The 15,575-nt window shown below is 47.0% G+C and overlaps 1 protein-coding gene across 2 annotated transcripts in view; it reads right to left on the reverse strand.

Moving 5' to 3' along the window:
* Positions 1 to 273: 273 nt before the first annotated feature.
* Fxn (frataxin) overlaps positions 274 to 15,575 on the reverse strand; it is a 21,046-nt gene continuing 5,744 nt past the window's right edge. The window contains exons 3-5 of one of the 2 annotated variants that reach the window (NR_157400.1): positions 13,033 to 13,196; positions 8,031 to 8,128; positions 274 to 2,782 (exon numbers count right to left, since the gene is read on the reverse strand). Coding sequence is in view for 1 of the 2 variants with exons in the window: in NM_008044.3 (NP_032070.1) it covers positions 2,632 to 2,782; positions 8,031 to 8,128; positions 13,076 to 13,196 (370 nt within the window). In the remaining variant the exon portion in view is untranslated. The remainder of the gene's footprint in view (positions 2,783 to 8,030; positions 8,129 to 13,032; positions 13,197 to 15,575) is intronic. The other variant, NM_008044.3, reaches the window with a different exon arrangement.

The following is a 15,575-nucleotide window of genomic DNA, read 5'->3' on the forward strand; positions in this document are numbered from 1 at the left end:
TTTCGATGCTCCTATCTCTGCAGTTCAGTCTGAGCAGTTCTTGGTGGGTGGCACCATTTATACCCCATCACAGTTACTGTCGTCTTTGGATAGTGGTATCTTGAACTGTGCATCGGAAAACCTAGGCAGTTGTATATCACAATTTTAACTCATCAGGCATGGTGGCACACCTGTAGTCCTAGCACTTTGAGACAAAGGCAGGAGACTTATTTTAAATTCCAAGTCAGTCTGGGCTACATATCAATGTCACAAAAACAATGACCAAACAAAATCTCAAGTCCAAACTTCCATCCTTCTTTTACCTTTGAGCCTTGGAGTTCAAAGTGCCAGGACTACAGAAGAGCATCCCCATGCCTGGAGTTCAGAATGACTTGACTCACACAACACAGTGTTCATACTCTCTCTTAAGTGTGATCGAGGCTGCCTTGAAACCCAGTCAGAGAAATACATAAAGTGAAAGTTAAGAAGTCCAAAAACTGGTCCAGGAGGAGCCCATAACATCTGACTCCCTAACGTCCATACACATTCAGAACGCGCCCTGTGCACATTCTGAAGGTCTGATAAGGGTCAAGCGGGGTGTGGGGTGTGTGTGTGTCTTTCATAAGAAGACAAAGGGACACCCATAGGCATGTCCACACATGGTCCTATTTATTATCTCTCTAGCACCGACTTACACCACTCAAAAATTTCCACCAGACTAAAAAAAAAATTGTGAAGAAGGAAATATCTTAAATAGTCACTTAGCCTGTTTACACTGTTCCATTGTTTTGTCTATGATGTAATGTGTTCAGTTCACCCTGCATAGCCTCTGCTGGGCATTTGCATAAGAGTTGTCACTGACAAATCTCTCAGCCCTTTGTAGTGTGGGGATGGAACTTTAGGGCCCTTCTGCATGCTAGGCAAGCCTTCACACTGGGCTAGAGTCCCTGCTCTCAATTTTCCTTCAGTTAGAAACGAACTGAACCCGAAACAAACCCGAGTTTAGAGTTGCTCCGTGTGGGTGTTCTGGAGCTGTGTTGCTTCCAGTACAAAGCGCAGCCTGTCACACTTAAGGCAGGGCAATGGTGCTCCGGATTCAGCAGAGAGAGCAAGGGGCAGCTGCTAGCTCCCTAGGAATTCATCTGAAATTCTAACAGAGCAGTAGCAAGAACAATACCATTTCTTCCACCTACCCAGTGGGAACAAGGAGAGCTTTGTGGATGGCCTGATAGGTCCACTCCACTGGATGTCAGGTATCAGCTATATTCTACCCTCTCCCTGAGTAGATTGGAAATGAAGGGCCGGGCTCTCTGTACCAGTACAGACATCTCTCTCATGGATAACCGAGACCTCGGCTCCATGACACTGTTTAGTTCTTTGGTTTATGGTAGGGATTTTTGTCTGTCCTCCTTGCCTGTAGTTATTTCTGCATTTATTTAACATGTGTGAATTTGTGTGCATGTTTATGTCTATACTAGTGCATGTGCACATATGTGTAGGACAGGTCAACTGAAGCCAGGCAAGTTTCCTTCTTTGAAATAGTGTTTCTCAGAGACCCCAGGCTTACTGCTGAGGCTGCAAGCCCCTCATCTCCACTTTCCGAGTGAAGAATATGCCTGGGCTTTAAACGTGGACGCCTAGGATCAAACTTGAGTCTTCATGCTTGTGTGGACTAAGTGATCTCTCCAGCTCAAATTTTCTTCGTATTTTCCTTAGACAGGGTTTCTCTGTGTAATTGGCCTGACTCTCCTGGATTTATAGACCAGGCTGGCCTCAAACTCACCGAGATATCTGCATGCCTCTGCCACCTGATTGCTGGGATTAAAGGCATGCCCCACCATGCCCAGCTCAATTTTCAAAATTTTCAGACATCTCAGGTCCATGTCGTAGCTGCCAACTGTGTAAATGACCCCCACTATGAAGGCACAGAGTTAATAGCACCAGGTCCTGGGTACCGAGTGTAGGTGACAAAGCACGAAAGGGCATTTTAAGATGGTTTCTTTTGACTCTTTGCTGCTCAGGACTCAGAAGTGTACATACTTGGAGTCTTGGGTACATTTAGAAGTTACTTTTAGAGTATCTTTTCAGAGACAATGGAAGAGTGGGAACGACTCATGTCTCCCTCTGAGCCTTTTTCCTTTTCAGGAGGTTATTAGCACACATGGTGTAGGTTATTAGCACACACAGTGTAAGACATTTTGAGGCTGTTATATCATGGACACACTTGTGGTGTAAGACTTTCTTTCTTTCTTTTTTTTTTTTTTTTTTCGAGACAGGGTTTCTCTGTGTAGTCCTGGCTGTCCTGGAACTCACTCTGTAGACCAGGCTGGCCTCGAACTCAGAAATCCGCCTGCCTCTGCCTCCCGAGTGCTGGGATTAAAGGCGTGCGCCACCACTGCCCAGCATATAAGACTTTCTAAGAGACCAGAGGTCTCAGGTTGGGGAGCAAATGACATAATCCTAACAAATGTCTGTAGAAATGAAGAGCCAGGTCCGGGGACAGGGTGGGAGGGAACACACTTTTTTCACAGAGCTGTCACACACGGTGTGACTATCTTCAGGAGCAGGTATGGGAAGGCAGACATTCAGCTACAGGAGGAGGCTGGGGGTCTTCACCTGACAGTGTTTAATGTCTTGGAATCTGGCTGGCAGTCAAGTGCCTTTTCCAGAATAGGCCAATGAAGACAAGTCCAGTTTGGTGTTTAAAGCTTTAGTCAGCTCCCTGGCCAGCAGCTCATGCAGAGACACGCCGTCATGAGAGTACACCCAGTTCTTCCCGGTCCAGTCATAGCGCTTGGGGCCGCTGCGAGACAAAACAAATTCATGGTAAGTTAGTGAGGATCCTCTTCAGGAGAGCCACTGTGTTTGGACTAAATCAATCTGTGTGTGTGAGTATGTATGTATGTATGCATGCATACATGCATCTATCTATCTATCCATCCATCTATCTATTTATCTATCTATCTACTTTTGTGTTGTTTTTCAAGATAGGATTTCCCTGTGTAGCTCTGGCTGTCTTTGAACTGTATCTGTAGACTAGGCGGTCTTGAACTCAGAGTTCCACCTGTCTCTGCCTCTTGAGTGCTGGAACTAAAAGCGTATGGCCACCACTGCCCAGCTTATCGATCTGTCTTTGAAGATAGATTCCTATCTGTATCCCCGGACAGGTAGCCTGGACCTCACTTGTGTAGCCAAGGCTACCCTTCAATTTGTAGCACTCTTCTGTTTCAGCCTAAGTGCTGGGATTATCAGCAACCACATTTGGCTGGACTGAATCTTAAAAGTCCCACGGCAGCTGTGGTTAGAAGCTCACGATCTAGCTCATGACCCTACTGCAGGGGGTGGGAACTTGATCTGGTAAGGCCTAGACGTGGTGTGTTAGGTCACTGGCAGTGTGCCTTGGATGGGCGATGGGGAGTCCGTCCTGTTTCCCTCCATCAAATCTCCCTGGCCATGGTCTGTCTCACTGTAGGCCCAAAGGCAACGGCAACTAAAGTCTCTGACACCGTGAACCAAAAACAAATGCCTCCTCCTTTCAGTGAAGAGCTAACGGAATCCAGAGCTGCCGGTACCCAGAGACCAAGTGCGGCTTTGCGTGACACGCAGTGAGGCGAGCCTTTGCTTTCCTCAGCACCTTCCTGAGGGCGACTGACTGTGCAGTCTGTCCTCTGGAACACTCCACAGCCCCGCCCCCGTGAAACTCTCTGCAGCACATTCATTCCATCGCTTTTTTTCCTAGGACAGATGCTATCTTACAGCCAGGTTTGGGAAGTGATGCTAATTTTGTACCACGGATGTGCTGATCAATGCCCAACCTACACTACTGTGTCGCCACTAACTCTGTCTACATCCGAAACACCCCTATTACCCTGAAAGAAGCCCTAATACCTACTAATCAGCTACCTTGCCTCTTCCAGCCTTGGCTACCACCTGTGCTATTATTAAAAACTTTGCTGGGCATGGTGGTACAGGCCTTTAATTCCAGCGATTAGTGGACAGAAGCTGGCTTGGTCTCTCCAGCAAATTCCAAGCCAGCCAGGGATCCAAGGTGTCTTAGTGAGGGTTTGTATTCCTGCACAAACATCATGACCAAAAAGCAAGTTGGGGAGGAAAGGGTTTATTCAGCTTACACTTCCATACTGCTGTTCATCACCAAAGGAAGTCAGGACTGGAACTCAAGCAGGTCAGGAAGCAGAAGCTGATGCAGAGGCCATGGAGGGATGTTCTTTACTGGCTTGCTTCCCCTGGTTTGCTCAGCCTGCTCTCTTACAGAACCCAAGACTACCATCCCAGGGATGGCACCAACCACAATGGGCTAGGCCCTTCCCCCTTGATCACTAATTGAGAAAATGCCTCACAGCTGGATCTCATGGAGGCATTTCCTCAAGGAAGGCTCCTTTCTCTGTGATAACTCCAGCCTGTGTCAAGTTGACACACAAAACCAGCCAGCACACAAGTTAAGACCCTGCCTCAAAAAACCAACAAAACAAAACTTTCTTCTTTCGACAGGGTCTCCCATAGCCTCAGCTAGCCTCCAATTCCTTCTATAGCCAAGGATAACCCTGAACTCTTGATTTTCTTGCCTTTATCGCTCAAGTGTTGGGATTACTGGCTTGCTCCATAATTTCTAGCTAAAAGTAGTTTTCTTTATTGAAAATTAAAGCTGTGAAATTGAGAGCTCTATCAGTGTGTCCCCTTCCTTCCCGTTCTGTTGCTGCATCTACCCCACTCTTCAGGTGAGAGGAGAAAGCATTTGGGATGCGGTTTTATACTACCTCCTTTTGCTACCTTTAAGAGGAGTGACTTCCTGGGGTCATTGCGATGTGTCCACAAAAGGAAATGGGGGACCTGTCTGATCTTTCTCTGCTTCCCATCCTAAGATGGGACATTGTTCCTACACATTCTCCCATCAGGGTACACCATTGTATAAGAGGCTAAAGTAGCCGTCCCTTGCATTCCTCAGTCTTGGACCCTGAACCTTGAAAACCACGAGATAAAGAAACCTTTCCCTTTTATCGGTAACTTGTCTCAGGTATTCAGGGTAGCGATGTGAAGCTGACTAATACACGGTACTGCGGACAAATCGGTAGCTGGTGTTGGCCATGATTTGTTATTCCAGATGTATAAGACCCTTGTCTCACGTTCTAGCTCCTCATGGCCTGGAGAACAGTGGACACAGTAACAGACAATGAACCCTGAGAGTTCACCACTGAGAACACTCGAGGGAACTTTCGAAGAACCCCACACTAGAAGAGTGGGGACACAGCTTAGCAGCACAGTGCTTGAGCGGTCCCAGCGTGGTGACCGCATTGTTAGATCTCCAGCATCACAAAACCATGAGGAGACTGAGGTGTGGTGGGAAGGCAGGGTAGAGGGAAGAGATGGGAAGTATCTTGTGTAGGTATAGATACACGAGGGCTTTTAATACTGCCAATCAAATGCTGGACATACAGAGAAAAGGGCAAATGGACAGGCAGGGCTTCCGTTACAAGAGCAGAAACCTCTCTGAACACAAAGTACCCCGGTCACATGAAAGCAAAACAAAACCAGGAGAAACCAAAGAATGTTCTTTGATCCTGCACCACAGCCCTGCTCTCAGGTAGAGTTGGAACAACTCAAGACCCCTCCACATTGTCCAGGGTTCTGCGCCCAGATTCTGGGGCCCAGGCGTCCCCCACATTCTATGGCAAGGGGGCCAGGAAATTCTGTCTCCACAGGACCTCAAAGGTTTTCTTCTGAAATAAGAAGTTATAATCATGGCCCTGTGAAAGACAGTCTGGATAAATATGATATTACTTCCGGGGTGATGGAGAGAGGGCTCAGTGGTTAAGGACGCTTGCTGCTCTTCCGCAGGACTGGTTTGATGTCTTTCACTACCCTGGGCTGCTTACAACTGCTTGTGACTACAGCTCCAGAAGATCTGGCTCCCTCTGCTGGCTACTGTAGGTATGGACACTCAACCACATCCATATCCACACCCACAGACATATAAAGGCCCGTCCCCCTTTATGACGTAATTGTGATGAAGCGGGGTTACTTATGAGACGCCCCCCCAAGCCTCTCATATACATTAGTTTTTAAAACAGATAATCTGGTTTTTAAATTAACTGCTTTTATGTTGTTTTGATATATGAGTGCTCTGTCTGCAAGTATACCTGCAGACCAGAGGAGGGCATCAGATCCCTTTATAGATGGTCGTGGGCCACCATGTGGTTGCTGGGGATTGACCTCAGGACCTTTGGAAGTGCAGTCAGCGCTCTTAACCACTCAGCCATCTCTCTAGCACCTAAAATTACAGGTTTTAAATGTATTTGTTTTATATGCATTGGTGTTTTGTTTGCATATTTATCTGTGTGAGGGTGTCAGATCTCCTGGACCTGGAATTACAGATAGTTGTGAGGTGCTATGTGGGTGCTGGGAATTGAACCTGGGTCCTCTGGAAGAGGAGTTGGTGAGTGCTCTTAACCACTGAGCCATCTCTCCAGCTCCAATTACGGGTTTAAAAAGAGTTTCCTTGGAGTTTCTTGTAAGTGACTACCCTGACACGGATGCCAGGATTTGAACTCTAGCCCTTGTGCTGGAGCAGAAGGGCTCTTAAGCCATCTCTCCAGCCTGAGTGGTAACCATTTTGTTTGCTGTGTGTTTGTTGTGGTGGTATTCCAACCCAGGGCCTTCTCTCACATGCTAGGCAAGTTCTTTGCCACTGAGCCACACCTTGGCACCTTTTAAAAACTGCCAATACCATTAGGCTTCCAAAGAATTCCACACTGCTTCTAGCTGAGATTTCCCACGGCTCCTTCAAAATGTCTCCTTCAGTACTGCTGTTGAGCCTCAGGGAGGTTAGTGTGAAGGCTCCCTGTGGGCATCGCTAGGCTGTTCCCAGACCACTGAGGCAGCAGCTGTATACTTATCAGTAAGTCCTTAGTTCTGAGACAGGGTCTGACTGCAGTGCATCCTGCTGCTCCTTCAACTGCAGGCATTGCCACGGGGCAGGCAGGCATGAGGCTGGGGGCCCTGGGGCTGCTGATAAAAATCACCGTCCCGTCCCGTTGTGACAGAGTCAGAGCCCAGCTCTGCCAGCAGAGTTACAGAGACCTTCAAAGTAGGCCAGGAGTTAAAGTTTAACTTACTTTGAGGACAAAGTGCAAGTTTTCTCAGATACTACAATATAAAAAATTCCTCCCTCTTTCTCCTTCCTACCTTTCCATTTTGGAAACTGAATCCAGGGCTTATAGATTACTGGATAAGCACTCTCCCACTGAGATATGCCCTCAGCCTTCAAAGTAGCTTTTTTTTTTTTTAAAGATCTATTTATTTATTGTATGTATGTGAGTACACTATCGCTCTCTTCAGACAGACCAGAAGAGGGCATCAGATCCCATCAGAGATGGTTGTGAGCCACTAAGTAGCTGCTGGGAAATGAACTCAGGATTTCTAGAGCAAACTGAGCCATCTCTCTAGTTCCCTCAAAGTAGCTTTTTAATGAATGAATGAATGAATGAATGATTATTATTTTTAATCGCAGGTATGTGCCACTGTACCTAACAAAAGTGGCTTATGGATAGCCCTGGCTATCCTGGAACGCACTATATGGACCAGATTTGCTTATTTGCTTTTGCTATAGGGTCTTACATGATAGCTCAGACTAGCCTTTGAACTGGCTATGTAGCCAAGGCAGGCCTTGAATTCTTGCCTCTACTTCTTGAGTGCTGGGACTATAGCTATGTTAAGACTGTGTCTGGCAAAAGTATCATTTTCAAAGGCAAGCCAGTGGTTTTTCTCTTCTGGGGAATGATATACTGGAGAAAACCAGTCTGGGCCAGGCTCTGAACAGTTCCTTCTGCTTCAGGTCTTGTCAACATCCTGATGCCTGAGTTGCATAGCAACCCGGGTATCAATGAGGAGAAGGGTTCAACTACAAGCCAGCCTCCCTGCCGAGGCAGACAGCCGTAAAGTCACGGCAAAGCCAGTGACTGACTCCCTCTCAAACGGTCCCCAACACCGCATTCCAGATGAGTTTACCCCTTATGGATTTTGACTTCTGAACATACCTGGAAGGAGAAGACAGCCAGATTTGCTTGTTTGGGGTCTGCTTGTTGATCACGTAGGTCCCTAGATCCCCGCCCAGCTTAATGGTGAGCACGCCATCCTAGGGGGTCAGGTGGCAGGAAGTGTGAAAAAATAGATTAGTTAGTACTGTGATACACACACACACACACACACACACACGTAAATATATAAACATAAATAAAAATAAAATACGTTTCTGACCCATTCTGACCCTGAGAGTAATGTTTTTACCATACAAGCTCCTATGTTTGGATACACAAACACACACACACACAAACACACACACACACACACACGTATGCACATACACACTCGCGTTCATATACATGCTCATATCTCAATGCCTTTCATGTATCCAAGGATATAACAGACACCATTAAGAAAAGGGGGCTGGGGATACAGCCCACTGGCAGTGTGTTCTGGCTTTGGGAAACCCCATGTTCAATTCTTGGCACCAAAACCAAACAAACTTTAATGCTCAAAAACAGGAGCTTGTATGGTAAGAACGTTACTCTTAGGGTCAGAGGTTTGTTTTACGTTTATTTATGCACGTGTTTCTGTTCACGTGTATGTGCATGAATGCCCTTAGAGGCCAGAGACACACAGGACAGCTGCAGGGCCGGAGTTACAGGCATCTATAAGCCACCTGATGTGATATGGCTGCTGGGATCCAGGCTCTGGTTCTCATGATAAAGTAGCAAGCGTTTAACCACGGAGCCATCTCTGCAGCCACCACGAGTGAATGAATCGTAATAGCATACGATGAATGCCTGAAGCTCATAGCGCTTTCTCTCTGCCTGTGTGGTCGCCAAGACAAGTTAAGTCTTGCCTGAGATCTCAGCCATGGTAAACAGGACCGCTAGCCAACCGCAACACGTACTAACGCAGACTAAACTCTAACAGCGTCTGTCCAAGTGTCAGACCTGAGTCCATCACGAAAACACGGAAAGAAAGTGATTGTGGTGGCAAAATCTGTAAGGTCAGGATTTGGGAGGCTAAGGTGGGGGATGGTGAGTTTGAGGCCAGCAGGCTGCACCACAGAACGCAAAACAGAAAAGGAGAAGAAAGTAATCCATGCCCTTTCTCGTTTGTCTTAGAAGAGCGGACGGAGCGGCCCAGGCCTACCTGTGTTAGTTCCAGACCCTTCCCAGACATCCAGCGAGTGCTCCAGACTCCATACAGCTTTAGTTCCCTCTAAAAAGCCTTGCACTCTCAAAAGACTGGCCAGTCCATTTTTACCCAATAAATGAACATTTAAATTTGAAAGCACCCCACAAAGGAGCCCTTCACTCTGAGGGCTTTAGTCTCCTTAGAATGCAGAATATGAAACAAAGGCTAGGCACTAAGCACACTTTAAAGGGGCCGGGTATTGCTTCTGGAAAGCAGGTGGGAGCCTCTTGTTGCCCAGATGCACCCCCGCCTTTCTGTGCACTCTGCAGAGGGCCAATCCAATCAGGAGACTTGGACGGATTCTCACAGCACACTCTTAGAAACACAGCCAACCATTTATATAAACTAGAGGCTGGGATGGATAATAATGTAACCAATAGACACGGGAGGGGACAGTAGTGCTCTCTTCTCTCTCTCTCTCTCTCTCTCTCTCTCTCTCTCTCTCTCTGAGATAGGGTTTCATTAGGTAATTCAGGAAGGTAACAACCTTGTAATATTTGTGCCTCTGTTTGCCAAGGAAGAGATAGGTCTGATGCTGAGGCTCCCCTGGGAGAATCCTTGCCTATGACACACAAGGCTCTGGGTTCCCTCCCCACAGGGGTCAGGCTTCGTAATCCCAGGGCTCAGGTGGTAGAAGATCAGAAACTCAAGGCCATCCTTGGCTACATCCTAGTTGAGGCCAGCCTGGGCAACGTGAAACCCTATCAAAAAATGAAACAAGATAGCAACAACAACAACAACGACAAAAACAAGCGACACAAACCAACCCCACAAAAGTTCCTGATGGAGATGTGGGCATTCAGGCAGAACAAACCCAGACAGACCTTCTACAGACATACTAATCTCTCTTTATTTAGGCCAGGGGTTTGTAACCTTTCTAGTACAACACAGTTCCTAATGTTGTGGTGACCTTCAATCATAACACTTTTTGTTACTACTTCATAACTGTAATTTTTCTACCGTTATGAATCATAATGTATATTTGGAGATAGAGGTTTGCCAAAGGGGTCACAAGCCACAGGTTGAGAACCTCTGACTTAGAGCCCAGTGTGTGCCTGGATCTGTGTCTGGACAAGGTAACTGTTTTCAACTAGACCACAGTGTGGAGGTAGGACTCACTATCTCAGTTTTGCCAAAGAGGTTCATGGTGGCAAAAAACAAAGCAAAATATTAGCAACCAGTAGAGTTGCTGAAAAGCAGGGCCGTTTGGGCTCAAAAGCAGTTTTTCTTGTAGGCAACCCGTTCCCCCTCTGGAACCTTCATTCTCGGCTGCTAGTTTATATATTTTCTCTCTTTTATCTTTGGGAAAAAAAAACATTAAATTTGCCTGTAACTAACTAAGTTACACAGTGGAGTAGTATTGAGTCCATTCATATTGTTACTCTAGAGCCATTCAGAAATACCCCCACATTGTAAAAACTGAAACCCTGTATACACATTCAATGTTAACTTCTCCCAAACACATGGCTCTCTACCCAATTCCACAGTTTTCTGCTGCTAGCTATAGGCTAACACTCAGTGAAATCAGTCACCTCTGACTTACCCAGGCAATAAATGTCCCCCTGGGTGTTCCACCCGTGGCGAGGCCTGAAGGTCCAGCGCAAATGAATGCCAAGGACTAACTCTCCAGATGTGACTTCCAGGTCTGCTCTCCTTCCTAACCAGCCTGGGCCTGCACAAGTTGCATCACTCTGGCTTGGCTCCCAACATCTGCCTGGCCTCCTCAAGGGCTCCACACCTGTACCTGTCACCTTCTACAGCTAGGTGACCACACCAGGGACAGCTCTCCTAACCACTGCGTTCTCAATTTACTCTCTGATCCCCAGTCTTTGGAGAGATCCAGGAGTGGATATTAATTAAACAGTTGTGTGTTCCAAAACCAAAATAAGCCAAGCAGAAAGCCACCCATGAGAGACCTGACTTGCAGTGCTTGGGCTGTCTTCCAGCATCCTCCCTGAAGTCCCCTCTTGCTCCGGGACTGTGCAGGTGGCTCTGGGAAGGCTACCTGGGGCTCTCCACTTGGCAGAGTCCTTACAGACTATCTCCTGCTTTGAACTGCCTCTGCATCGACTTGTATGTCAGGGGGCCTGCTGTCCCCCCACCATTTCCACCATTTTGAGCCCCTAAGAACAGACAATCTCAATCTCAGACTCCGTCAACATTTTACATGCTTCAGCCCAAACACGGGAATGATATTATGTTTGTGGATGGATGAACCCATGGACAGACAGTGACCAGACACCCTATGGTACTATCTGCCGAAGTGAAGGGTAAGGTTGCTAAGGTGGAGACTACGGAGCTCAGTGCCGGCTATCAGCCAGGCTACAGTGATTAGACGCTTCCCCTAGGACTTCCAGCCATCCCAAATGACAAAGGCCGAGGGGGGGGGGGGGATAAGCCAGCTGCTATGCTGGCTTACCAGGGGCATTAAGGCATTTAGAACTGTCTGCAAGCAGATTACACAGGGAAGGTTTTCAGCTCCCCACTGCCGTTCTTTAGCCAACGTGAGTCCATTTTGGGAGTGTGGGTATATTTAAGATCAGGGGAAGGGACTGTGTTATGCAGACTTTCCTTGCTGTGACAAATATTTGAGAAAACATAAGGGAAGACTGACACAGTCCGTGGGTGGCTGGCTGTGTTGTTTCAGGGTTGAGGCATGGCACACAGCGGCAGGAGGGTATGGTGGGAAACTGTTCCTCATGGCAGAAGGGCATGGTGGGAAACTGTTCCTCATGGCAGCCAGGAAGCAAAGAGGGGAAAGAGGCCACCGATAAGGAGCATCTTTGAAGACATTCCGCCAATGACTTCTTCCAACCTCCCACAGCCCCCAGCTCCTGCCATACTCTCCACTGTTCCCCTGTGGTCCACAGAGTCACGACGCCAGCCTTGGATCAATGCTTCAGTTAGGTCAGGGACCTCATGACCCAGTCACCTCTCAGCTGGGAACCTGGCCTTCAACACAGATCAAACCACAAGAGAGAAAAACAAACTACTAAGCAATTGCTAAGGAACGGTGACCAATCAGAGGAGACCCTCGCACCAACCAATCAGAGCAGAACAAATCCTAGCTGGCCAGGCTTAGGCCCAGTGAAGATTAGCCAGCCCTGCCCTGCAGGAACTAAAACGGCAAAGACGGCTGTCTCCTGGTCACCCTTAGAAGTAGAAATAGACCTAATGGGAGATGTCATGATAAACCATGTACCTTCACATACATGTGACGTACTAAGGAATAAAAAGAATGAATCTGAAAGTACTTTTTATTCCCGCCCCCCCCCCCTTTTGACAGCCATCTGCCCTACATAGCCCTATGACTCACTCCAAAATGCACACTTCATGACATTTCCTGGTATTAATGAATTGCTCTCAAGAGGATTAACCTCTGCCCGGATTGGGAGTGTGGAGGAGGGGAACGGGTAAGAACACGAGGAGGAGACACATATTTCTCCCATGGTAAAAGCTTAAGCAGATCCTTGCTTAGCCTGCCACCTGGTGGCCAGCATGTAAACTTCCCTCACTTACAGCGGCTGGGCTAATGCTTCAACCAGTTCCGAAGTCTCTCTCAGCCACACACAGGGAAGATTTGCAAATCCAGATCCTCGCCCAGGGCTATAGCCTGGGCTCCCTTCAACCTTGCAATGTTGCTGGAGATGGCCTTGAATTTCTAATCCTCCGGCCTCTGCTTCCGGAGTTAACTAGGACTACAGGGATTTGCTACTAAGCCTAACTGTGGGTGGCGCTGAGGATTGAACCCAAGGTTCTGTGTATGCCAGGCAAGCACTCCACCAACCGAACTACCTCTCCAGCCTAAGTTACCGTTATTAAGGAGAAGACAGAACGCAACAGAGCCAAGAGGTACCCCAAAAGAGACATCGTAGTCCTCCAGGGTATAGGGCTTGTCTGCGAGGTCTTCAAAGAACTCGGCCAGGGAGTCCAGGGTCTCTTCCGCCAGTCTTTCATACGCTGTCTCGTCTAGAGAGCTGCAGGGGGAAAACCCCAGACAATGTTACCAACTGCAGTCATAATAAATACATACAAACTGAAAAAAAAAAAAAAAAAAAAGGCTTTCTAGCAGAAGTAACCAGCTAGCAAGATGGAGTGTGGGTGAGACCCAAGCACTAGGGTTCACAACAGTCCTTCCTGCTCCGTCAGCCACCTTGATTCTCCAAGTCACTTCCCGTTAACACCAAAATGATGTATCTACCTTTATCTTTCCTGGGTCTTGAGGCAGAGTCTGGCTAGGTAGTTCTGGGAGGTTTCAAACTCACACAGCAGCACTCCGGCTTGCCCCAGCCTCAGAATTGTTGACGTCACAGCTGTGAGAGACACCAGGCCTAGCTTTTCTCATCCACTCACCTTTCATTTAGTTCTTTTTTTTTTTTTTTTTTTCGAGACAGGGTTTCTCTGTGTAGTCCTGGCTGTCCTGAAACTCACCCTGTAGACCAAGCTGGCCTCAAACTCAGAAATCCGCCTGTCTCTGCCTCCCAAGTGCTGGGATTAAAGGCGTGCACCACCACTGCCCAGCTCATTTAGTTCTTAAATGACAATTGAGTTTATCGGGTTTTTTTTCTTTTTTTTTTTTATTACGTATTTTCCTCAATTACATTTCCAATGCTATCCCAAAAGTCCCCCCCACACACCCCCCCACTCCCCTACCCACCCATTCCCATTTTTTGGCCCTGGCGTTCCCCTGTACTGGAGCATATAAAGTTTGCCTGACCAATGGGCCTCTCTTTCCAGTGATGGCCGACTAGGCCATCTTTTTGATACATATGCAGCTAGAGTCAAGAGCTCTGGGGTACTGGTTAGTTCATAATGTTGTTCCACCGATAGGGTTGCAGATCTCTTTAGCTCCTTGGATACTTTCTCTAGCTCCTCCATTGGGGGCCCTGTGATCCATCCAACAGCTGACTGTGAACATCCACTTCTGTGTTTGCTAGGCCCCAGTTTATCGGTTTTTAAACGACTTATTTTTATTTTATGTGCATGGTGTTTTGCCTGCATGTCTGTGTGAGGGTGTCAGAGCCCCTGGACCTGGAGTTACAGACAGTCATGAGATGCCATGTAGGTGCTGAGAAGTGAACCGGGGTCCTCTGGTACAGCACCAAGTGCTCTTAACCACTAAGCCATCTCTCCAGCCCCTCATTTATATTTTTAAATTGATGGAAACTACCCAGCATGCACAGAGTAAAAACTTTAACTGCATAAAGGAGTTACAGAGAAAAGCAGCCTCTTTTCCAAATGGCGACCATCGCCAGAGGCAGTCACATCTGCCAAGTCTTTTCTGTGATCTCCTAGACGCCTTTAAATTTTTAAAAATATAAGAACGAAGTACCTTGTTTGTTTTCTCTGAGACAAGCTCTTCCTAGGTAGCTCAGGTTGGCTTTGGATTTACAATTCTCCTGCCTCAGTTTCCCAAGCAGCTGTGATTAAAGATGTGTACTCTACTACTGTGTCTAGTTCATTATATTTTCTGTATTTTACACATCCACTCTTGCTGGACACTGGGGCTGTTTTCATTGCTTTTGTTACTAAATATTTGTTGGTCAAGACACAAAGTGGGGAAAAAATATTTGTATTATATATATCTGAAAATGGACTAAACCAGAATACAAATCAATAAGAGGAATATCCAACAGAAAAGTGGTAAAATAGTGTGCACCGATTACATAAGAGATGGCCACATGACCTGTGAGCATGATCAACTTTGTTAATATTTTAAAAAGAAGATTTAAAAATGAGATATGTCATGAAAGGCACAGGAGGTGGGGCAAGCAGGGCTTTCTGCTGCTGAGGGGCAGGCAGAGATCAGTTGCTTTGGAAACCACTGTGGAACATGCTCACAGGCTGTGGCCTTTCCTGTGGCCCTTCAGGCCCACTCTCGGGAATATGCACAATAGAAACTCCCAGGGTCACTACAGGAGGTGTATTATTTTAGCATGGTTGGATTGAAGCTATCTCATAGCACCAAACTGGGAAACGCCCAGGTATGAAGATAACAGGAGAGAAGAATTGCACTGAGCTCCAGCTAAGGACCACCACCTAACAAGATAGAATCGTCTAAGACTCTGAGAGCAATGTGACAGATGTCACAAATGACAGTGATGGGATGAGCTGCATACAGACACATTGGTACTCAGCCACATGGAGTGTGTGCAAAATAAACAACCATAAAAGCCAATTCAAGCAGCTATAGATCAGAATGGCAGCTATGCTAAAGGGGTTAATATTAGACTTGGAGCGAGCAGGGTGCTTGCCCAGGCTCTACTGACAGTCTCTCTCTCTCTCTCTCTCTCTCTCTCTCTCTCTCTCTCTCTCTCTCCTAATTTGAAGATTTACTTTTATTATTTAATAGCATG

The sequence above is a fragment of the Mus musculus genome, chromosome 19, assembly GCF_000001635.26.
Source record: "Mus musculus strain C57BL/6J chromosome 19, GRCm38.p6 C57BL/6J".
Taxonomy (NCBI): Eukaryota; Metazoa; Chordata; class Mammalia; order Rodentia; family Muridae; genus Mus; species Mus musculus.